A 26600-nucleotide genomic window follows, 5' to 3' on the forward strand; every position below is an offset into this window, starting at 1 on the left:
AAACATAATCATTTGCAGTCAACTATCCATTATTACATTCTATCTTGAGAATTTATTCAAATTGCTTTCTGGGATATTAAAAGTGCTTCCTTTGTTTCGGTTAACATTGCCAATTTGCTTTTTACATTACATTTTGCAATATAGATAACAGAACAAAAATGTGGTTAAAAAACAAATATATAACGAATAAATGTTACCAAATGAAAGATAAGTTACTTTTCTTCCTATCTGGATAATTGTGTTTTAACTTATTTTAAGGCGTTTATTTACTTTTAAACCCAGATTGTGTCGAGTGTTAAGTTGGAACAAGAAAAAAAATGACTGACATTAGATGATCATCTGGGGGGAGTCTCGATAATCGCTCAAAGATCGAAAATTAAGCAAAATACTGATAGAAACCCACTCAATAAAAGTTATAGTGACATTTTTAAATGTTTAAATTAATTATTTCAAAGGTAAATACAACTGGGAAATTCACCAAAAACTATTTGGGGGATTTAGTAGAGAAGCTAACAAATGAAAAACAGGTCAGAAATTAAAATATACAACAAATAAATGTTGCCATAGCCAATAAAAGTTACTTTGCAACTACCTGGCTCATTATTTTGTGTTTAAAAAAATAGTTTTAAATACTCTTAATCTCAAATATTCATTTTTACGAGTTGTTTAATGAACAATGTGGCGGCACATTTGTTTTCTATAAAGAAGACTCTAGGCCACCATCTTGTTTGCAAAGCAACTTGTAAAAAAACAAATATTTGAGATTAATAAAGAGCATTTAAAACTATTTTTAAACACAAAATAATGAGCCAGGTAGGTGCAAAAGTAACTTTTATTAGCTGTGGCATCATTTATTTGTTGTATATTTGATTTTTTCCCTTAGTCGTTTGTTGACTTCTCTGCTAAACCCCCACTAGTTTTGGTTACATACTTTTAAACTAGTACTATTTGTGACCTTCTTAATAACACTTTAATAGATATGAGTGTTAAATTGCCGTAAATATCAGTTCTGAGCAAAGTAACACTAAGACAGCCAGGTGAGTACCTTATTTCCTGAGATTTAGCAGGATGACCTGTTATTATTTTAAGCTAAAACAATATTTTGGTGTCTTAGCAACCAGTGTTCTTTGTTATTCCCCTACAACACCTTAACAAAATATGAGCGAATAAAAAAAAACAACAAAATAAAATGCAACAAAAAGTGACTGCTATAACTCCCTCCATTTTTTTTGTACCTCAGATGTTTGCAATCTAGATGAACCATAAGTGGATAGAGTAATTCTGATTATACAAACTGTTTAACAACACAGCTGTCAAAATTACTCCGGTATTTTCCCGCCACTATTTGTGATCATAAACATCACCATTTATATATCTTTTCTTTCTTTTTCTTTTTTTAAACAGAAATTAAAGAAAAAGGATTTCTTCTCTGATTGTTAAACCTTCATGAAACAAGACAAAAAGATGGCCTCTATTTCGTCAAACCTGAAAGCCAATGAGATTAAAGATGAAGATGAAACTATCGTCAAGAAAGAGTTGACGGTCAATGAGCAATCTAAGCTGGATCCGATGGATAGTCCTTATTATTTTGAATCTGACCACGCTGCTCTGAAATGCAATGCAGACTATCACAGCCTGTTGAAGACTGTCTGCTTACTTGAAGCTCAGCGTATCCAGGCTATCAAGGACATCGACCTGCTTTATGTATGGCAAAAAGAGGCCTTGGAGAATCCATTAGCATTTGTTGAAAAATTACAACAAGGCAAAGGTATAAATTTCCCACGACAACAAACAGTTGCAAAGTTACCCTCTATCAACTGGGAAGCGTACACGTCCCGGAAGGATATAAGCTCATACTATGCTCCGAAGCATATGACACGCAAAAAGAAAACTCTTTTAGATGGTTGTTCTGCAAGCACGACAAATGGTAAGTTCAAATTCATCCATGTGAGAGCAGGTGGGAAGAGTGGTGGCTGATTCTTTATAACGGATGAAAAGAAAAACGGTTTAATTCATGGTAATATAGCATGTCTATTGTAACTAGTAGATGTCACATCCAAAAGTTTATGAATTTTTTAAATGGTAATACGTGACATTGATTCTTATGTTTATATGTCACAGAGACAATATCTTTGCTGAGGATATAACAACAATAATAAAAAAAGATTATTATTATTATTAGTCTTAATATTAATTATTACTATTATATATTAATATTACTATGAAGAATGATATTATTAATACTAATATTAATAACTATTAATAATAATAATAATTTTACCAATAATATCATTACTATTAATATTGATATTAATAATGTTATTAATAATTAGTTTAATGCTTGTTTTATGTGCTGGCATGTGTTGGATGGCTTTAAGAAATTGATTTCCAGACTAACCTAACTCTGGCCAGGTATTCATATTATTTGGATTAATACTGTTCTTATTTTGTGTGTTACTTATATTTTGGTCAATTTAATCTCTGACCTTCTTCAGGAGTATTTTGTTGAATTCGGGGAATCTTTCTGTCAGACTCGAGAATATTATTTATTTAATCCGTGAGGGTAACATGTTCTTGTTCCATCAGTTTTGATAAGGTAGAAGTCCTGAGTAATCGTTGCCCGAAACATTATGCAAATAACACCCAAGATGAGAATAGTAACCCGAATGATACAAATAATCAATCCTCATCTCCAAAATTAAGAAACAGGTCTTTAATTACTCCTCTTTTCATCAAGTCCATATTTGTCACATCTTCCCATGTTTTCCTTGACTTTCCCTTCTGAACTGAACCTGCTACCACAAAATTTCTACATCTTTTGATCCAAGAACTTTCGTCCATTCTTTCAATGTGACCATACCATCAAAGTCTCCTGTACTGCATACATCTCCCTGTACTGCACAGCTTAAATTGTCCTCTGGGGTCATCTGATCTATACCTGTCATTAAGACTTGCATTACATATTAATTCATATCATTCTCATACCATTTCTCCATGCAACAACATGTCCTCAACCTTCACTGTCCAGGTTTCATTTAAATACATTATTACACTGCATACACATGCACATAATGAACTGCTATTCTTTAAATTTTAGAAGTATCATAAATTTAGTCTTCTTTTATCAACAGGTAACAAAATATTAAAATGGTTGAGTTATTGACAAAGAAACGGAAAATCATTGGTTTTAGATTTTTATGCTATTGTATTTTTAATATATATAGATAATAGATTATGTCAGAAAGCATATACATTGACCTGTGATTAAAACAAAGACCTTTAGATCTTCAATCTGACGCTTTCTCAACAGAGGTATTTTGACTGGCTATATCTCTTGTAATGCTAAACATAGTTTTGCTGCTACTGCTGCTGTTATTATTGAAAGACTAGACATCTTGTGTATTAAATCTCTATTAATCCCTAGTTATTCTTAACTGTGTATCGAACGAATACCATAATACTTAATTTGCTCCACTTTATGATAACATAGGTCCATAAAAAATTTCATTCAGATCAGCTCAGTAGTTTCCAAGAAAATGTAGAATGAGCAGACACACAGAGACCCTGTCTAAAACATATCCTGTTTACAACATGTTATCAAATCTATTCGAACTAATTTTTATACTATTAGATATACCATCAATTTTTAGAACAATAAACTAAATTTCTTCTTCATTTAAATTTGTTTTTTTATCATTTATAATTTTTTAATGTGATTTTTTTTTTCTTTTTTTTAAATATAAATGAATTGCCACTTAACAAAGACTTTTTATATGTCAAGAGTTATCGCTCTAGAGACTACATTATTTATAATTTAACATGATCTGGAACTGTTAATTATAAGTAATAGATAATATATATATATACATATACCAATCTATGGTTCCTTCCTTGCCAAACATTTGCAAAAACACTCAACTACCTACAACCACTATCAACAATTTTCCTTACTCTCTATCTATGCCTAAATTCAAATGCAGATTCTATGAACAAAGCTTCTTCCCTAAAAATGCCAGCATATGGAATACTGTTCCATTAGCCTGTTTCCTGGCTAATTACAATATGGTAGCCTTCAAGTCCAATGTAAACAAGTTCTTGTTGAGCTGACCCTTTAAATAATCTAAATTCTACCCAAACTACATTATTAATGATTACTAAAAACTACCATCCCACATTCATTAACTCTTATCCTTGAGTGGCATTCGAGCCTTGATAAGTGATGACTCTCTTGTAAAATATATATGTGGAAATGTTTTTTTTTTTTTTCAATTATATTTCACCTTTTGTTTATACCAATCCTTTAATTTATGAAGCTCGATGTAACTACAGAGTATATAACAAATGACAAAAGTCTATATTCCAAATTTCATGATGTTGACCATCTTACAATTTATTCTTTAAGTATGTTGACATGCATAAATCTTGACAGCACCTGTTTTGTAGCAGAAAATCATTCATTTAATTATATCAATCCATGAATATGTTCTGCCCATAACTCATTAGAAGAAAAAGCACCTTATATAATATCTGTGAAAGTGTCTGTGTGTCTGTCTGTGTACATTTCCCCACACAATAACTGTCAATTTTCAGTCTATAGACTCGAAATTTGATATACAGGGTACTGAGATTTGGGAAAATCTTTGTAATCCGTTTTCAGCCAGAAATTTGGCTGTTAAGGGGTCAAAGTTCAACGATTTGACCTTTGAGAACTCTACCAAACTCCTACACCAATTTTGGGTATACACAATTGAAATTTTAGATATAGGTTCCTTGGACATGGATCTAATTTAATAACTTGATTTGAGCTTAAAACAAATGTTAAGAGGTCATAATAGGGGTCAAAGTTAAAAAAAATTTGACCTCTGCGGTCTCTACCAAATTACTCAGACAATTTTTGGTCTAAATATTTGAAATTTTACATAAAGGGTATTCAGAAATAGGACAAGCTTTTTAACTGGTTTGAATCGAAAATTTGAGCTACCAATATATAAATGTATGTATGTATGTTTGCATGTCTGCCTAAAACTTTCCACAGAGGTGATGGATTTTCACATGATCAGTATCGTTTTGAAGCTCAACCTTTCAGACGACAAATATCGGAAAATTAGCTAAAAACATTAATTTCTTCACCTGGGCACTTTTCTACAGGAAGCGGTGGCTTTTTTTGACGATATTTTCGAAAGTCATCCCCTCTTTTCGATTATCTAGCCTTAATTTAAACCTACGTCACTTCTGGTTTGGTGGTGATCATAACAGCAAAGACGTCACGTTTTTTTTCGTTCTTTTCCTTCTTCGCGGAACGGGTTCAAGCTGTCTTCCTACTACCACTTTTTTTTGCTCAGCACACACCTCCAAACACCCGGTCAATGCCGGGCACCCATGCTAGTATATATATATATATATATATATATATACTCGGGGTTTTTTTATATTCAAAAGTAATGGACTAATGAATTCAACGAGGTTGTTAGATAGTGCTCAATAAAAAGAGCTGATAATACTTGTTTATTGTTATATAAACATGCTCACATCCCGCTGCTACAAACAGCCATTTGTTTCAATCAAACAACAGATATCATCAGGCAGCGACTTGACTATTCAAAAGTTCAATGAATAATGGATTTTTATTTTAGGTAGGAACTCTTTAGAAGTTGGAGTTAAAAAACTTAAAACACAGGACTTTAATTAAATAAAAAAGTAAAAAGGGAGAGGCAATTTAAATAAAGTTAAAAGATTACAATGGGGAGAGAGTGATTGAGAAGAAAAAAAGGAATAGAAACAGAAATAGAGAAAGAAAATATAGAGAAAACAAAATAGAGAGAAAAAGAAGAGAGAAAATATATATATATATATATATATACACATACACACACACATACACACATATACATACATACATATACATATATATATATATATATATATATATATACATACACACATATATACATACTTTACTCCTATATATATATATATACATACATATATATATACATACTTCATTTCTCCTCTCCCCCCCTCTCCATATCATATATATATATATATATATATATATGATATGGAGAAGAAAAGAAAAAAGAAACAAAGGGTTATAATAAAGAGAATAAGAACTAGAAGGAAAAGGAAAGAATAATGAGATCTAGTTAAATAGAGAAAGAGAGAAAGTAAGAATTTGACAGTATATAGAAAAAGAAAAAGAAAAAGAAAAAATCTGCGTGTCAACCAATTTATGAACAATTATACAATTCAGTAATGAAGCATATTATTACAAATACAAACAGAAGATACAATCCAAGCGTCAGAGATGAACGTGTCAAAAAAGGCAGGGAATGTATTCTGCTAGCATAATTATCCTCTTACATACGTCCACGAGTAAAATCAACGCAATTCAAACATACGTCTACCATTAATTAGGCCCTTTATGCTAAATGATAAGTTTAAAGTTTTCGCGTTTTTATTAGATAAATATATGAATAAAAGAAAAAAATAATGATAAAACAATATTAAAATTATTATTAATAACAATAAACATAATAGTAATGATAATAATAATAATAATAATAATAATAATAATAATAATAATAATAATAAAAACAGAATAAAATTAATATTTATTATCTTTTTAATATAACATATTTAGCCATAAGAGGGGATTAAATAAATTAAATAGGTCCAATAATTATAAATAAAAAACTACTAATATTTATGTATATAAAAAGAATATAATACAAATATATATATATATATATAGATATATAACCACACACACACATATATATACCCAAATATACACACACATACACACACATATATATATACATATATATATATATATACATATACATGCACATAAGTAAAGGTGTAACTATACTATTAAGTTGGAAGTTTAAGCTATTTAAGTATAGATATAAAGTCATATTAAATCACAAAATAATACATTCAATACCAGATTACTAATAACACAGATACAAGTACACTTACCTATAAATATATTCAGGCAAAAGAAGTAATTAAATCAACGAAATACTCAAAAATAGCGACGCACAGGTAGATAGTACCCTAATTAAAAATAATAAGATACATATGTATATACTCACAGAGAACCAACCGACATACTAATAAGCATATATATATATATATATATATATATATATATATATATATATATATATACATATATATAATCTTATGTATACACATACATACAAAAAATACACAAATATATGCACACAATCATATACTAATACACAACAACGCACACACACATATATATACTCACACATAAATATGTATAATTTACATAAATTATATATATAGAAATACATAAGAATACAAATAATTTGGCAAGGGTACAGATAGATGCATACACACATAGAAACATACAAATGGATTGAATAAACATGGGAGGGTATACCAAATAATATAGAAATATATAGATCTAAGTACACACGGTCATAAAATAAATACATAGACACATACATATACACATAGACACACATGTATATAAGATAGGAGAAGTAAAGAATGAAATCAGGAGAGGAGAAAGTATATTAATAGAATATTAATAAATTATAGAAATCAGTGACAATTTTTAATTTATTTAAATTTTATATCTAAACTAAATTACTTAAAAGATGGGTTTTATAATGTTTGCAATTAATTGAATTTTCGTGCTTCTTATTTAATAATTTATCTCTTTCTCTAAAAGTAAGTATAAATAATTTCTCATAAAGACATAGGTAGCAAGGCGAGTTTAAAGATGAACAGGTTTTCGCTTTCTTTAAAATTTTCCAATTTACTATTGGGGAGTAACCTTGCTCTACTAGTTCATTGTAATATTTAGACAAGGAAGTTCTATTTTTGTATTCATTATTTTCAAAAGAGCACTTGTGACCGGTAAATCTTTCTTTAAAATTGTTATTTGTCATTCCTATGTAATATTTTTTTTCATTCGGATTTTCCTTAGTAGAAATAGTTGCTTGGTACACTACAGAAGTAATTTGACAATTTCCTTTAAGAGGGCATTTTGATTTAATTCTACAGTTACAACTTTCGGTAGCAATGGGTGTGCTATTTTTGTTTAATATTTTGTTATTATGTTTTTTAATTATTTTTTCAAGGTTTTCATTACAACTATAACTAAGTTTTATTGTATTTTTATTGAAAATTTTATGTAGTATGTTATTAATAGGGAAGTGCTTTTTAATTAAGTTTAAGAATTTCATTCCTAGATTTGTTTTAAGTTTCAGATTAAAAGGGGGATTGTACCACAGGATTTTTCTCTTACGGTTTCTATTTGTATTTGTGTTTGGGTGTGTTGGTTCTATGAACTCAATTTGGGTGTTTTTGTATCCACTATCCTTAAGGGCCCTGTTATAGAAATATTTATGTTTATTAAATGTTTCAAGATTGGAAGAATTGTCACTGATTCTTTTACTAATGGATTTGGGGATATGCCTAATGATAGATTTTGGGTGATTTGATAGGGGGTGTACATAAATTGGGTTTGAGTTTTCCTTCCTATATGGTTGGTAGATGCCTTTCCTTAAATCAAAGTTCACATCCAAAAAATTTACAGTTTTAACATCTGATATAATATCCACTTTTAATTTAATTCTACGGAATTCATTTAAGATAATCTTTTTGGTTCTTTCACATTTAGGGCCGTTGGATTCCTTGATGATCATCAGTCCATCATCACGATACAAGCCTATATCCATGACATTGATGTCTTTGGTTAAGTTGTATAGTATGAATAGACCTACTAAGTCTGTCATTTCAGCCGAATCCAAAGACCCCATGGAAATGTCAAACAGGTCATTTTGATCTTTTTTCAACCACTGATCATTTCCACTAATTAATGTAGTATTTCTACATGTCCGTATAATTTCAATTTCAGTGTCTTTTATATCAGACAGGAGTTTAGCAAACTCCATCACCTCTTCGAATAGTTCCTTAGATATGGAGGGATAGTAATTCACAATATCGAATTGTAAGAAAGTACAATTCTTTTTATTATGTATATTGGAAAACCATTTAATGGTATCCGCTGTGTTAATCCATAGATTTAGCTTATATGTTGATTTAATTTGATAGTTAACTCTTTCTAGTATATTTTTACTTAATTTACCTATTTCGGGTTTCGTAGGATTAATTAACCTAGTTGTAGGTTTATTTTCAAAATTTATCTTATGGTCTTTAAGCAAAATATATGACTGTTTTTTTTGTAAAATTCCCACTCTATTACTAATTTTAAGTTTGTCAGTTATTTCTTTACTATCCTTGTCAATTTTTTTGCAAATATCTATATTTGATTTTTTGTAATTTTTTGTAATATTTTCTTTAATAAGCTTGTTATATTCATGTGTAGTTAGTTTGTAGAAATTTTGCGTCTTATCTGCTTTAACGTAAAGGTAATCCGAGGTGTTGATTTTCTTAATGGTAAAATCCAACTGTTTTTGAAAATGATTCTTTTTCCCATGGAAAGACAAGCCTCTAATAAGGTCCATAATGTCTGCTTCAAAAGCATCCAATTGGTCGATATGTGGTGCCGAATCTCGATTTTTGAAACCATGGTAATCCTTATTCTTGTTGTCATTTGAATTTCTCAGGAAGAAAAAAGCTTTCCACTTCATTCTCCTAAGTAGCTCCTCAGTTTTTAGAAGGAGGGTCATCTGGTAATTCCGATTGGTGGTGGTAGGAATATTTTTCAGGGATGTTTGGAAGTTAATTTTCTCCATGTTTAGGTAAAAACAAATCCAGCGTATAATAGTGCTCAACAGTAATGGAGCGACGATACTCGGGGTTTTTTTATATTCAAAAGTAATGGACTAATGAATTCAACGAGGTTGTTAGATAGTGCTCAATAAAAAGAGCTGATAATACTTGTTTATTGTTATATAAACATGCTCACATCCCGCTGCTACAAACAGCTATTTGTTTCAATCAAACAACAGATATCATCAGGCAGCGACTTGACTATTCAAAAGTTCAATGAATAATGGATTTTTATTTTAGGTAGGAACTCTTTAGAAGTTGGAGTTAAAAAACTTAAAACACAGGACTTTAATTAAATAAAAAAGTAAAAAGGGAGAGGCAATTTAAATAAAGTTAAAAGATTACAATGGGGAGAGAGTGATTGAGAAGAAAAAAAGGAATAGAAACAGAAATAGAGAAAGAAAATATAGAGAAAACAAAATAGAGAGAAAAAGAAGAGAGAAAATATATATATATATATATATATACACATACACACACACATACACACATATACATACATACATATACATATATATATATATATATATATATATATACATACACACATATATACATACTTTACTCCTATATATATATATATACATACATATATATATACATACTTCATTTCTCCTCTCCCCCCCTCTCCATATCATATATATATATATATATATATATATGATATGGAGAAGAAAAGAAAAAAGAAACAAAGGGTTATAATAAAGAGAATAAGAACTAGAAGGAAAAGGAAAGAATAATGAGATCTAGTTAAATAGAGAAAGAGAGAAAGTAAGAATTTGACAGTATATAGAAAAAGAAAAAGAAAAAGAAAAAGAAAAAATCTGCGTGTCAACCAATTTATGAACAATTATACAATTCAGTAATGAAGCATATTATTACAAATACAAACAGAAGATACAATCCAAGCGTCAGAGATGAACGTGTCAAAAAAGGCAGGGAATGTATTCTGCTAGCATAATTATCCTCTTACATACGTCCACGAGTAAAATCAACGCAATTCAAACATACGTCTACCATTAATTAGGCCCTTTATGCTAAATGATAAGTTTAAAGTTTTCGCGTTTTTATTAGATAAATATATGAATAAAAGAAAAAAATAATGATAAAACAATATTAAAATTATTATTAATAACAATAAACATAATAGTAATGATAATAATAATAATAATAATAATAATAATAATAATAATAATAATAATAAAAACAGAATAAAATTAATATTTATTATCTTTTTAATATAACATATTTAGCCATAAGAGGGGATTAAATAAATTAAATAGGTCCAATAATTATAAATAAAAAACTACTAATATTTATGTATATAAAAAGAATATAATACAAATATATATATATATATAGATATATAACCACACACACACATATATATACCCAAATATACACACACATACACACACATATATATATACATATATATATATATATACATATACATGCACATAAGTAAAGGTGTAACTATACTATTAAGTTGGAAGTTTAAGCTATTTAAGTATAGATATAAAGTCATATTAAATCACAAAATAATACATTCAATACCAGATTACTAATAACACAGATACAAGTACACTTACCTATAAATATATTCAGGCAAAAGAAGTAATTAAATCAACGAAATACTCAAAAATAGCGACGCACAGGTAGATAGTACCCTAATTAAAAATAATAAGATACATATGTATATACTCACAGAGAACCAACCGACATACTAATAAGCATATATATATATATATATATATATATATATATATATATATATATACATATATATAATCTTATGTATACACATACATACAAAAAATACACAAATATATGCACACAATCATATACTAATACACAACAACGCACACACACATATATATACTCACACATAAATATGTATAATTTACATAAATTATATATATAGAAATACATAAGAATACAAATAATTTGGCAAGGGTACAGATAGATGCATACACACATAGAAACATACAAATGGATTGAATAAACATGGGAGGGTATACCAAATAATATAGAAATATATAGATCTAAGTACACACGGTCATAAAATAAATACATAGACACATACATATACACATAGACACACATGTATATAAGATAGGAGAAGTAAAGAATGAAATCAGGAGAGGAGAAAGTATATTAATAGAATATTAATAAATTATAGAAATCAGTGACAATTTTTAATTTATTTAAATTTTATATCTAAACTAAATTACTTAAAAGATGGGTTTTATAATGTTTGCAATTAATTGAATTTTCGTGCTTCTTATTTAATAATTTATCTCTTTCTCTAAAAGTAAGTATAAATAATTTCTCATAAAGACATAGGTAGCAAGGCGAGTTTAAAGATGAACAGGTTTTCGCTTTCTTTAAAATTTTCCAATTTACTATTGGGGAGTAACCTTGCTCTACTAGTTCATTGTAATATTTAGACAAGGAAGTTCTATTTTTGTACTCATTATTTTCAAAAGAGCACTTGTGACCGGTAAATCTTTCTTTAAAATTGTTATTTGTCATTCCTATGTAATATTTTTTTTCATTCGGATTTTCCTTAGTAGAAATACTTATGTGCATGTATATGTATATATATATATATATATATGTATATATATATGTGTGTGTATGTGTGTGTATATTTGGGTATATATATGTGTGTGTGTGGTTATATATCTATATATATATATATATTTGTATTATATTCTTTTTATATACATAAATATTAGTAGTTTTTTATTTATAATTATTGGACCTATTTAATTTATTTAATCCCCTCTTATGGCTAAATATGTTATATTAAAAAGATAATAAATATTAATTTTATTCTGTTTTTATTATTATTATTATTATTATTATTATTATTATTATTATTATTATTATCATTACTATTATGTTTATTGTTATTAATAATAATTTTAATATTGTTTTATCATTATTTTTTTCTTTTATTCATATATTTATCTAATAAAAACGCGAAAACTTTAAACTTATCATTTAGCATAAAGGGCCTAATTAATGGTAGACGTATGTTTGAATTGCGTTGATTTTACTCGTGGACGTATGTAAGAGGATAATTATGCTAGCAGAATACATTCCCTGCCTTTTTTGACACGTTCATCTCTGACGCTTGGATTGTATCTTCTGTTTGTATTTGTAATAATATGCTTCATTACTGAATTGTATAATTGTTCATAAATTGGTTGACACGCAGATTTTTTCTTTTTCTTTTTCTTTTTCTTTTTCTATATACTGTCAAATTCTTACTTTCTCTCTTTCTCTATTTAACTAGATCTCATTATTCTTTCCTTTTCCTTCTAGTTCTTATTCTCTTTATTATAACCCTTTGTTTCTTTTTTCTTTTCTTCTCCATATCATATATATATATATATATATATATATGATATGGAGAGGGGGGGAGAGGAGAAATGAAGTATGTATATATATATGTATGTATATATATATATATAGGAGTAAAGTATGTATATATGTGTGTATGTATATATATATATATATATATATATATGTATATGTATGTATGTATATGTGTGTATGTGTGTGTGTATGTGTATATATATATATATATATATATATTTTCTCTCTTCTTTTTCTCTCTATTTTGTTTTCTCTATATTTTCTTTCTCTATTTCTGTTTCTATTCCTTTTTTTCTTCTCAATCACTCTCTCCCCATTGTAATCTTTTAACTTTATTTAAATTGCCTCTCCCTTTTTACTTTTTTATTTAATTAAAGTCCTGTGTTTTAAGTTTTTTAACTCCAACTTCTAAAGAGTTCCTACCTAAAATAAAAATCCATTATTCATTGAACTTTTGAATAGTCAAGTCGCTGCCTGATGATATCTGTTGTTTGATTGAAACAAATGGCTGTTTGTAGCAGCGGGATGTGAGCATGTTTATATAACAATAAACAAGTATATATATATATATATATATATATGGACAAATGATTAATAAAACATGTTAAAAGACATCTTGAAAAAGAGTTAAAAACATATTTAATTTTAAAAAAGGAGGCACAAGATAAGTGGATAGTCCTTAATCCACGGAGTTTCGAAGAAATATTCTCCTTCTCATCAGAGGGCAGGAATTAGCAAAATGCAGGATCGGATTTTGCATATAAAAGTATTTAATGAAACTACAAGTAAGTCACAGATCTTACTTGGTTAAAAAAAAGGGTGAGGTAAGGGGAATAGGAGGTCCAGCCTTGACAGACGTGTTTTAAATGTTCTCTCCAGTGCTTTTTCTTTTAATGATTTTGAATTCATTCCATTTGCGATTTTTTTCCAAGGAACTCTGCCTTTTGGATCATTTTGGACCATTTGGAATTTACCCATTGGATTGGAAATTTTAAATTCGACCGTTTTGGATTTTACCAGTCTTGGATTTTTTACCCTTCACCGGACTATCCATTCATGTGAATTCTTTTTATAATTTTTCTTTTACCTCCTATTCCCCTTACCTCACCCTTTTTTTTAACCAAGTAAGATCTGTGACTTACTTGTAGTTTCATTAAATACTTTTATATGCAAAATCCGATCCTACATTTTGCTAATTCCTGCCCGCTGATGAGAAGGAGAGTATTTCTTCGAAACTCCGCGGATTAAGGACTATCCACTTATCTTGTGCTTCCTTTTTTAAAATTAAATATGTTTTTTACTCTTTTTCAAGATGTCTTTTAACATGTTTTATTAATCATTTGTTCATATTATAAGCTCTATTTCATTTTCGGTTTTATTGAGCTTTTACATCTGGTTGAGATTACTTGTAAATATTAACTCTTTAATATTTATAATATATTTTAATAAGTTTACCATTTTGATTACCTTGGTAAACTTATTGTAATTTTTATTTTTTTTATATATATATATATATATATATATATATATACACACTAGCAGAGAGACCTAACGTTACCCGGGAATTGAATGACGATCAATAAATGTTTCACACTCCCATATTTTTTTATTCTAATTCAGTCCTCATTCAATGAGTGATTTTTCTGACAAAGGGGGAAGAAAAAGCTGCTTAAAGGTCGGTACTACTTGGTGACCAGTAGTCTGAGATGTCGGAAATTCTTCTTTCTCTGTCTGTCCTTGTGGCCATGTCACAGCAGGCGCAAAGTACTGGGACTGCTGTATTGCCATTTGGTGAGTGGATCTGGACCATGCAGTAGTCTCTGGTGTGGCCTCTCGATGCCATACTAGTGGGTAATTGTTACGGCTTTACCTTTTCGTGTGCTACAAATAAAAAATTTTTTTCCTGTCTTTTTCTCTCTTACTTTCCCTCTCTGTACTGCTCTAACCAAGTATGCCGACCTATTCCACAAATCCCAAAACCTCAACATGAAATATCTCCAGAATAAAAACTCGATTAAACCTAGAACCCCATCTTCCAGCGTAGACCCCTACTACCAGGTCTCCTTCTCCAATATCAGGGGTCTACGTTCCAACCTTCCAGAGGTTGAAACCCAATTACAGGAGACGAAACCGGACATATTATTTCTAAGTGAAACTGGAATAGGGCCGACCACTTCCCTAGATGAGTTCATAATTAATGGATACTCCAATTTAACAGCTAAATCTGACACCCAAGATCGCCATGGGCATGGAATATGTGCCTACATTAAGGATGGCTTCCCATGTGGCAGGGATATCTCTAGAGAAGATCCTAATTTACCCTATATGTGCTTCAGGGTTGCACTTGCTAACACCACTGCATTTATATTTGCCCTCTATAGGCCCCACAACAGCGGAGTTACTATCTTTAAGAGCATATCTGAGAAAATAGACCACATACTGTCTTCACATCCCTCGGCTAACATCCACATCTGTGGTGACTTCAACGTCCATAACGTGGAATGGCTGACCCATTCAAATAAGACAGATGATGAGGGGAGGTTTTGTCATGATTTTGCCATTGCTTATGACCTCACTCAGATAGTTCGCGAACCCACCCATGTGCCCGATACACCCAATCAATATGCAAGCCTCTTAGACCTTTTTCTCTCAACTTCCCCTGAGCTATGTTCATGTACCGTTCATTCTCCTCTAGGATCCTCCGACCACTCCGTCGTATCAGTTAAGATAAAAACGAAATGTAAGAAGCCCCCAGACGTACCCCTCCACCGTACTGTATACCGATACTCTATGGCTGACTGGGATAGCTTCCGTACATTCATATCTGATTTACCTCTACACTCCATGTTTAAAAAGGAAGTGTCCTCTATAGTATCAGATCTGACCGAATGGTTAATTGTAGGCATTGACCAATTCATACCATCTAAAAAATTCCAACAAAAACCTAAAAGCCAGCCATGGTTCTCCCCAGAATGTGCTGCTGCTATCGCGCACAGAAATCACTTTTTCCATAGCTACCAACGTAATAGATGCACTGAGACTAAAGCTGCTTTCAGGACTGCCAACAACCACTGTAAAAGAGTAATAAAAAATGCAAGAGAGCTATATGCCCAGTCTGTTAAATCCAAGGTAGCTGATCAGCGGCTTGGTTCTCACCAGTTTTGGCAAATAACAAATAGGATCCTGAACAGAAGTGTGCGTTCTATACCAACCATTATCAATGAACCAGAGGTCATCTCGTCAGCGTCAGACAAGGCCAAACTATTTGCAAAGAACTTTGCAGCTAATTCTACCCTATGAGACGAAGGCCATCAACTCCCCATATTTCCTCCTATAACACAGACAAGCTAGGTAACATATAAATATCCGTGCATGAGGTCGCCAAGCTAATAAAAAACCTAGATTCCAGTAAAGCAACTGGCCCTGATGGCATCCCAATTATAGTGTTAAAAAAGCTTCAACCAGAACTTGCTCCCATACTTACGAAACTATTTAAGCGCTGCCTTAAGGAGAAGTGCTTTCCGACCCCCTGGAAGACCTCATCAGTTTGCCCTGTATTTAAGAATTCAGGTGATAAGTCATCTCCCTCTCAGTACAGACCAATAAGTCTCCTCTGTGTTATGAGTAAGTTGCTGGAATCAATATTAAATAGAGAAATAGTCAACCACCTCAGCAGGAATAACCTTCTTAGTGACATCCGCTCTGCAAGATCTACCACAGATGTGCTGACGGTTATATCCCACAGGATTAGTGAATCTCTTGACAAAGGCTTCCTTTCTAGGGCAATTGCTCTTGACATATCAAAGGCCTTCGACAAGGTATGGCATAAGGGTCTACTTCACAAGATTTCCAGCTACGGTATAACTGGAAATGTTTTCTCAATCATTAAATCATTTCTCTCCGATAGGCTCATAAGAGTAGTGGTAGATGGACAAAAATCGGAGGCCTGCAATATAAATGCTGGGGTCCCTCAGGGGTCAATCCTGGGCCCAACTCTCTTCCTGATCTACATCAATGACCTCCCTAAACACATACTTAAATCATTCGTTGACATCTATGCTGATGACACGACCATCTACGGCAACACATCAAAGGCTGTAAATGACAAAGTTCTCTCTGATTCTCTCTCCTCTGATCTCGAGCGCGTGGTTCAGTGGGGGAAGATGTGGCTAGTTACCTTTAATGCATCCAAAACCAAACTCCTATCCTTACATCATCAACGCTCTGATCCCCATCTGGCATCAATTGTGATGGATGGCTCTCGTCTGGGTGAGGCCCTGTGTTTTGACAAGCTTCTGTGTTTGACCTTTACTCCTGATCTGAAATGGAACACGTACATCAAGTCTGTTGCCAAGGTCGCTGGAAAGATGGTGGGATCCATCTACCGCTCCAGAAGATATCTCACTACTGATGCAATTCTCTATCTATATAAAAGCCAAGTACGTCCAAGGATGGAATACTGTTGCCATATCTGGGCAGGAGCTGCCAAAAACAGCCTATCATGCCTTGACAGAGTACAAAATAGACTTCGTGGCTTAGTGGGGGATGCCCTTTTCTCTACCCTGCAACCCCTCTCTCACAGAAGAGACGTTGCGAGCCTATCCTTGTTTTATCGTTATTTTCATGGCAGGTGCTCGTCTGAACTCCAATCCCTGGTCTCCCCTCGCCAATCTTTCACGAAAAACACCCGTCTAGCTGAATCCACTGTGAAAAATTTCCCCCACTCTATATCTGTGCCTAAATCAAAACGCGGATTCCATGAACAAAGCTTCTTTCTTAGAACTGCACGCCTGTGGAACTCTGTTCCGTCTGCCTGCTTCCCTCCGGACTACAACTTGGATGTCTTCAAATTCCTAATGAACCGCCCCCTTAAGTAAACACTCCATCAAATCTCCACACTAACGTAATGTACTTGCAATAACCCTTATCCCTGAGTGGCTTCCGGGCCTTGATAAGTGGTGATCACTGTGTAAAAAAAAAAAAAAAAAAAAAAAAAAAATCGGTGAAATCACCCATTTTGCAATCAAATCAGTTGATTGCCTGATCTAATTGGGAACACATCGTGGTGCACCGGGAGGGAACTTCACATGCCTCCCCGAAGTGACTTAGTCCACAATACATTGTAATCTACATTGCACTGTACAGAACCTACTGTTGATGTTATAAAACTATTTTTTATATATAACGGCTTGAATTAAAGTTTAAAATGCAAAAGTCAAGTATCATGCTTCAATTGTGCTCTAAACAGAAACATTCATTTCGAACGCACCCCTGTCATATCAAAGAACTTACTGTTAATTTTATGTATCAGGCCTTTCAGATTATGTGGTAATAAAATTTCTCAAATACACTTGTGATGTTAGGCTGTGTAAGATATTAACTTTGATCAAAATCACCTGTTCCTTCTTTAATCAGATTATTTTGATTACAGATTATTGGTACTTATTGAAGACATTCCGATAGAAAACCTAAGTAAGAACACTGCCAGGCACATGAAGTATCTTTGTATGAAATTTCATAAGAATCTGCCTAGCCATTTTTGAGTCCATAGGGAATGAACTCACACACCCACACACACAGTTCCTTTTATATAATAGTAGATATATATATATATATATATATATATATATATATATATATATATATATATATATATATATATATAATAGAAATAAAAAAGAAAATAGTTTTAAGGCTCCTAAAATTTTTAATAGAATTGTCAAGTTCGTGGAAAAATCTAATTGTAAAGTGATAATCTCCTGAAGGTTAAAGGTTCAATCCTCAGTGTGGGCGATCGAAAAATACATTTTTGAATTACTTAATTCCTCTATCCAGTCATGCCTTATGGTACAAGATAAAACGTTTCCGTTTGAAATTCCGTGCAGATTCTTGAGTTCAACAGAAGTATTCTGGAGTTCAACAGGATACACCTGAGGAAGTTTGGAGGTTACATCAACCAAAACATTGTGAAAATAACACTCAAGATGAGAATAGTAGCCTGAAGAATCCAAATAATATGAATAAACTGCTTTTTTTGAAGTGATTGACAACTTCTTTATCACAAGTTCAAACATTTACTCATAACACGCTGGAAACTGATTGGTCTGTATTGAGATGCAGAAGACACTCTCCATTATTTTTAAGTATTAGGCAGACTGGCAAAGTTTTCGAGTAAAAACATTTTATAAATGTTAAGCAGTTTTGTAAGGACAGGAGCTAGTCCCGCTACAGATACTTAAGCGCAATGACTGGAATTTTGTCAGGACCAGTTGCCTTGCTGACATCAAAGTTCTTGATAAGTTTGACCCTTCCTAGAAACAAACTTAAAAAATCTTAAAATAACATAGTTTAATTAAGAAACTAAGAAACATCATGGCAAAACCCATAATCGTATCGTCTTATAAGTTAAATTTACAATTGAAAGAACGCAACTATTTGCTGTCAAAGATTGTTAGTTTGATTTGTTGGTTATTTTGTTTTATGGCATATCAACCCTTTTTGACTTATTTAATATTGAATCCAGTAATTTTGAAAAGTTTTTATGCTTCAAGTTTTTTATATCTTCAAATATTTATTCATGGTGTTTGGTTTGGTTGTTTTGTAGAGAGATTGAGTTTGCAAAAGGGAAGGAAAAAAAACAATAACATCAATGTTTGATACATTTTAGGTTAGGAAACCAGTATCTTCAGACAGCCTGATCTGGTAGCACCATGAAGATTCTAAGTATGTTTTACGGCATATCAGCCCTTTTCGGGTTATTTAATGTTGAATCTAATTATTTTGGAAATAGTATTCATGTTGCATCCAGTTATTTCGGAGAAGGTTTTTATTTTTCAAGCTCTTTGTATCTTCAATCGCTAGTTTGTAGTGTTTGGTTTGGTTGTTTAATACTGGATTTTATCGTTTTTGTTACCTGCCCTGCAGAACATGAATGAGTTTTGCAATGGGAGAGAGAAATGTTTGGTACATTTTAAGTTAAGAAACCAGTCAGGAAGTTGGAGGTAGAAAGAGGAAATGGGAAGAAAGAAAGGAGGGAAAAGGTTGTTGTTTTTATTTTTGGTTTTGCAGAACATAATTAAGTTTTGCAAAAGGAAGTAGAAAAACAAAAAGTATCAATATTAGATGCATTTTGTCTCAAGAAGTTAATATCTTCGGACAGCCTTGTCTGGTAACAGCAAGAAGATTCTAAGTGGTTATGACTACAGGAATATTGACTTAAAAACACATTGGCCTTTTGGGAATATAATGAAATGCCTTTTCTTTGGCAGTGTAATTTTAAACAACTACTTGGATTCAATCTGTGGTTTCTCCTAGTAAAACTATCAGAATAACTTGTCTTCCATTGCCAAAAAATTTTCCTTTCTTCTTCTAACATAAAACAGAATTTGCATAAAGGTTTCTTTACAAGAACTTCCCATCTGGGGTGCACCTTACATTGATTCCCTAAGAGCAACGACATGGTCTGCTTTTAATTTTATGCCAATAAACACGTGTCATAAATCATCCCCATGAGTCATCAAATTTATTCATTCCATTATTTTCAATTCTCTTATAATATTGATTATCATTCAACTGTCAATCTTTCGGTGCTAATATAGGATCGGGCACAAGTGAAAATCACATTCCAAGTAAAAATTCTTTGATATACTTATGTATCATACAGAAATAAGTATTTTATTATTAATATTAAAATTGTCAAGTAGAATTTTAAAGATAAAAATCGGTCTTCATATTTTGCCGACATGCAATCTACAATATAAATTTCACCTCTCTGTTTAAATGTATGTATGTTTGCCTAAAACTTTCAACAGAGGCAATGGATTTTCACGAGATCGGTATCATTTTGAAACTCGACCCCTCGGACGACATATCGAAAAATTGGCTAAAAATATTAATTCCTTCACCCTCAACTGGACACTTTTCTACAGGGAGGGATCACTTTTTTCGCCGATATTTTCGAAAGTCATCCCTTCTTTTCTTAATTTAAACCTACGTTGCTTCTGGTTTGGCGATGGACACAACAGCAAGCACATCACATTTTTTTTTTTTTTTTTTGCTCAACACACACCTCCAAACATCCAGGCAACGTCGGGCACCCAAGCTAGTAGATGTATAAATACCTGGTTAAATGACAGGGACTTATCTCTGCCTGATTTATGGGATTTGTCCATTTATCAATGGCGGATCGACAAATTATGATGAAACTGGTTTTTATTTTTCTGTATTTCTGAAACGAGGATTAGTTATTCATATTTGGATTCATCGAACTACTGTTCTCATCTTGAGTGTGATTTTCATAACGTTTTGGCCAATGTAACCTCCGACCTTCATGCGTATCTTGTCAAACTAGGGAATTTCGACAAAATTTCAAACGGAACCCTTTATTTACTTCATGGGGGTAGCATGCTCTCGTTCCATCAGCCATGATTGGATAGAGGTCCTAAATAATTTTTTAAAAAAGTGCAATTACGAATTACTTAGGACCTCTATCCAATCATGGCTGACGGAACAAGAGTACGCTGCCTCCATGAAGTAAATAAAAGATTCCGTTTGAAATTCTGTCCAAATTCTTGAGTTTGACAAGATACACCTGAAGATGGTCGGAGGTTACATTGACTGAAAAATTGTGAAAATAATATTCAAGATAAAAACAGTAGTCTGATGAATCCAAATTATATGAAAACTGTTTTTTATTTTTAATTTTAAATTCTGTTCAATAAATTTTCCATACTTTTTGGTGTAAATACCTATTTTTACTTTATATTTAAATGTTTTCCTGTTAATTCGTTTTGAACTGCAATCTGTATTTTTGTCCCATTCTATATAAGCACAGATCTTTCTTATTAACTCTTATCCTTGACTGGCTCTTAATTTTGCTAAGTAGTGATTTGTCAGTAAAAAAAAAAAAATGGTAAATTTAAAATTCCGCATTGAGCATAATTTTTAAGCTTGTTAGCACCTTATGTCAACAAATTACTTTCATATATTCCTAAATATTTTCAAAGAAAAATTTTTTTTTTCAACTTTATTGCAGGGGAGGAGATTTCAGAAGGGGGCTGGAAATCAGAATATCCTAATACTTCACGGATTGTTGTTCGCGGTCGACTAAAAAATGAAAACAAACCAATAAGTTTTAATCAACTTTGGAGCATCGAAGAGCAGAAACGGTAAATCTCAAATTTTTTTTTTTTTTTAAATCTTTTTTTCATAGCATAAATGCACCATTTTGAAATATCTGTTAGTCCCATTATATCTTGATTTTTAATTTTTGTAAGGTGACATTAAAGTAGGGTAAAAATGTTCTGTGTGGGAAATTAATTTTACCCATCATGGGAGAGATCTTCTGGTTTCTAAATGTGCATGAATTCAAAAATTAGAAAAAAAAACTACTTACTTAAATAACCTACACTTTACTCTTCTATGTTTTTTTTTTCTCTTTAGACTTGAAGAATTACTGGTGAAATTTCCCCCTGAAGAAGTTGAATCTCGACGTTGGCAGAAGATTGCTATTGCACTTGGAAACCGTACAACTCAGCAAGTATGTTTTGTTTTTTTTTCTTTTTAGAAAAAAATTATCAGTTATTGTTTATCATTATTATTCATTGATTTATTTTAATGAGCAAATAAATGTGTTGTGTCAATACATGTAAAAGGAGTTTTGATTTAAGATAAATGAATAGTCATGTTGTGACAAGTTACATCAAATCTCAGCTTAGATTTCTGTTGACATTTGTTGATAAGACAATTTTAATTTCCCTTAGTTTCCACATATGCATGTATGCACATACACACATATATACGAGGATTATCCCAAAAGTAAAGCCTCCTATTTTTTAACTAAAACATTAAAATGTTGAGGATCTATGAAGACAGGAGTAGTACCATTAAAATAAGCAACCTTTTTGTACTCCAAAATTTACTTTTTCTATACAGTTCACTACCATTTTCCATGCAGTTTTGTCTTGGTCGTAAAAATCTGCTGTGTGCTGTGTCCGTCACATCTCTGTTGCCACTCTAAAATCAATGGGCCCATCTCTTGACTAATATCAACTGAATCGGCTTTGTAAACATTCAACAGGCTGTGGTGAATGTTGATGGATTCAATTTTTTTCCATATGAAGCAATTCAATGACATCTCTTCTACTGATGCATGTCCATGACAGGGTTACTTTCTTAGTCTCACACTGTCAATATCTACAACTGGAGAGATGAAACGTTCAGGTCATGAATGCATAAGTTCAGTCATCAGAATAATGCAACTTGCAATCCCCTCTGATCTATTTGGGCAGAATAAAAATAGGAGCCATTACCTTTGGAACATTTCTTGTGTGTGTGTGTGTGTGTGTGTGTGTGTGTAAATAAATAAATGACAAAAAGTCTATATTCCAAATTCCAAGATGTTGTTGCCTGCTTATATATATACATAATAAACAAAAAGATAAATATATAAAATAATCTTAATACAATAACCTATCAAGATACAGAAAACTCTACATGAATGAGTGGAGCAAATATAAGAATCAATTGATGACAATTCAAAGTTATCTAAACTTTATTTGATCATCAGATAAATAGGGAAAAAAACCTGAAATATAAAGAAAATTCTTTAGTCAATGGTATTTCGAAGCTTAATGCTTGTCATCAGAAGAAACATGAAGAGCAAATTTACAATATAGAAAAAAGCCTGGCATAAGAACATTAGGATAGAAATAAAAAATATACTATAGTTATATAGAGGCTAAATAGATAATAAGGTTTAGAGATAGATGAAATATGCAAAAGTATAGAAAAAAAAAAAAAATATATATATATATATATATATATATATATATATACTAGATATATATATATACTAGATTCAGAGATCAATCTTGAGCAACGGCAATGAGACTATTTTAAAATGTTAACTCAAAGAATATCACTGAAACTAAAAAATGGAAGGGGTTTAGCCCAAAATTCAATGACAATTCTTGAGTCCAACACAAAGCACTTGGAGAGGGTCAAAAGATAAAATGACCAAAAATGTTTTGATAACAGCAATCAAGACGTGGAAAACTGTCCAAAAATCCTCCTCACTATAATAAAGGAAAATGTGAATTATTGTTATATATATATATATATATATATACACACACACATACATGAATTAAAATCTGTCAGACAAATTTATTCTTTAATGTAAAATTGTTTATTATTTAGAGGACATGAAAGCAAATAACAAGTCAAACACTCTCACCTGATATTAAATGTAACATTAAACGTTAAATTAAATGTAACTCTTGCCTGATATTAAATGTAACATTAAACGCCTTAAAAAAAAAATAAGTAAAAATAATGGAAAGAAAGTGAGATGTGCTTGCGAGTATTGTTTTTCTAAACAGTTCACTTCTTGTAAGTAAGAAAAAACTCGAACTGAGATCAAAACCTAAAGACGATAACCATTAGGCCAGCTAGATATGATCTTTAAAAAGTGTTTTCAAACCTACTTATTCTTAACATAACATGAATGATTTGTGCATGTGCATTCATGAAACAGTTGATAAACATAAATATCCAACAACACTCATATACCAATGTTTCAATTTTTACCCCTTAGCAGCACTTTTTTCCGGATAAAAACTAATTAAAAAGTTTTCCACAAGTCTGAATACTCTATATACCAAATTTCAAATATGTAGAACAAAAATTTGTTGAGTATATAGGTTGAGCAGTATCCTCATACACACATTCATTCTCACTTTTATAGATATATATGGTCTAAAGATTTTTGTTATATTTGACATGTTTTTCTATGTTGATTTGATGATCAAATTGTTTGCTTATGTATAATGATGACTGAAACTCTGGCCTTATATAGTCCTCGTGTTCAGTTTTGTAGCCCCATCTGGTCATAGCAACTTTTAATTAACCCATTCCTGTTTTCAAGTGATTAAGTGATTTCTACTGGAGCCAGGGTGCTTTTTAGTCCCAGTACAAATATGGAAAACATGGAAAAGTTTTATTGTTCTAGTGGACCCTCATATGACATTTGAGATTCCTAATACGTTTTACAAATCAATTAAGGTTTATAAACCTCAGCAGATCGTCGAAACAAGAGTAACAACTTTTGGTTGACACCAGTTGACCTTCACTTTCACACGCATGCATGATTTCCTGTAAACAAACCAAGTTATTTGGTGCTTCTATATTATAATAACGAAAAAATATTGAATTTCAAGTAAAACAAATGGTACCTATGTAATTGTCATATCGCAAACAGTAACATATCCAAAAAATAACAAAAAACGATAAGGTAGAAAAGTAATTATTAATGAAAACAGTTTCTGATAAAGTTTAGATTGGGAATAAAATTTGTCTGACATTTTCGAGATAATAATTGCTTAAGCGACAGAACTTAATTATCTCCCTTGTCAACTTGTTTCTTTTTTTTAATAAGCAGTGATTTCACAAATTTCTTTTTTCACTAATAATTATTTTTCTACCTTATCATTGCCCGTAATTTTTGGATATGTTACTAATTGCGGTATGAGAATTATGTAGGTACCATTTGTTTTACTGGAAATTCGATATTCTTTTGTTATTATGATATAGAAGCACCAAAAGTTTTGTGCAAATACTTTTATGAAAATGTTTTTAAATTAAAAAAAGACAACATTTTACATTGAAAATAAATCTTGCTAACAAAAAAAAATGAACAACTCATTTTTTATGTTTGTTTACAAAATACCATATGCATATGCAAAGGTTAAGGTCAACTGGTAGCCAAAAGCTGTTGCTCTTGTTTTTCTTAAATACTAACTGATCTCATTTTACATCTGTGTATAGAAACACCACTCGAACCATAATAGAAATTTTCTATGCATGACTTTGGTAAATTCTAAGATCATCATTATAGGGACAAACCATTCCATTTTCATTACGAGTAAAACTACTTTGATATCTTACAGATTCTGATAGAACGATTCTAAATTTTTTGTATGTGTCTCTCTTGAAATTATTATTATAATGGAAGTGATTTCTTTTGAATGTAAAATTTTTTAATAATTCTTTTCCTCTTTTATTAATAGGTTGCCAGTCGTGTCCAGAAATACTTTATAAAGTTAGCGAGAGCTGGACTCCCTGTTCCGGGCCGGACCCCAACCCTCACATCATTAACCCGAAGAGTAAGTTTCATTTTGACTCTTTTATTCTTTCTTTAAAAAAAAAAAAAATGGAATAAAAAATCAATTTGTCTTCAATTAAGTTTATTCCAATCAGTAATTTAATAGCATTCTGCTTTCTCCTGTCTTTAACCGTGCGATTTCTTTAATTATATTTTTATTTGATTCTGTTTAAAACAAAATCTTCCACTGCTAGCAGTAATAATGAAATAATAAATATTTATTGATTTTAAATAACTAGTGAAACTAATTTCTACAGATCACCCCCCCCCCACA

General features: G+C 31.2%; 1 protein-coding gene across 1 annotated transcript in view; it reads left to right on the top strand.

Moving 5' to 3' along the window:
• LOC145286253 (ZZ-type zinc finger-containing protein 3-like) overlaps positions 1 to 26600 on the top strand; it is a 45422-nt gene that overhangs the window by 8720 nt on the left and 10102 nt on the right. The window contains exons 2-5 of the mRNA XM_080135075.1: positions 1405 to 1927; positions 22199 to 22331; positions 22606 to 22702; positions 26232 to 26327. Of these exons, the coding sequence (XP_079991201.1) occupies positions 1447 to 1927; positions 22199 to 22331; positions 22606 to 22702; positions 26232 to 26327 (807 nt within the window). The 5' untranslated portion in view covers positions 1405 to 1446. The remainder of the gene's footprint in view (positions 1 to 1404; positions 1928 to 22198; positions 22332 to 22605; positions 22703 to 26231; positions 26328 to 26600) is intronic.

Source organism: Euprymna scolopes, chromosome 10, assembly GCF_053919585.1.
Source record: "Euprymna scolopes isolate OS-2025 chromosome 10, ASM5391958v1, whole genome shotgun sequence".
In the NCBI taxonomy this organism is placed as follows: domain Eukaryota; kingdom Metazoa; phylum Mollusca; class Cephalopoda; order Sepiida; family Sepiolidae; genus Euprymna; species Euprymna scolopes.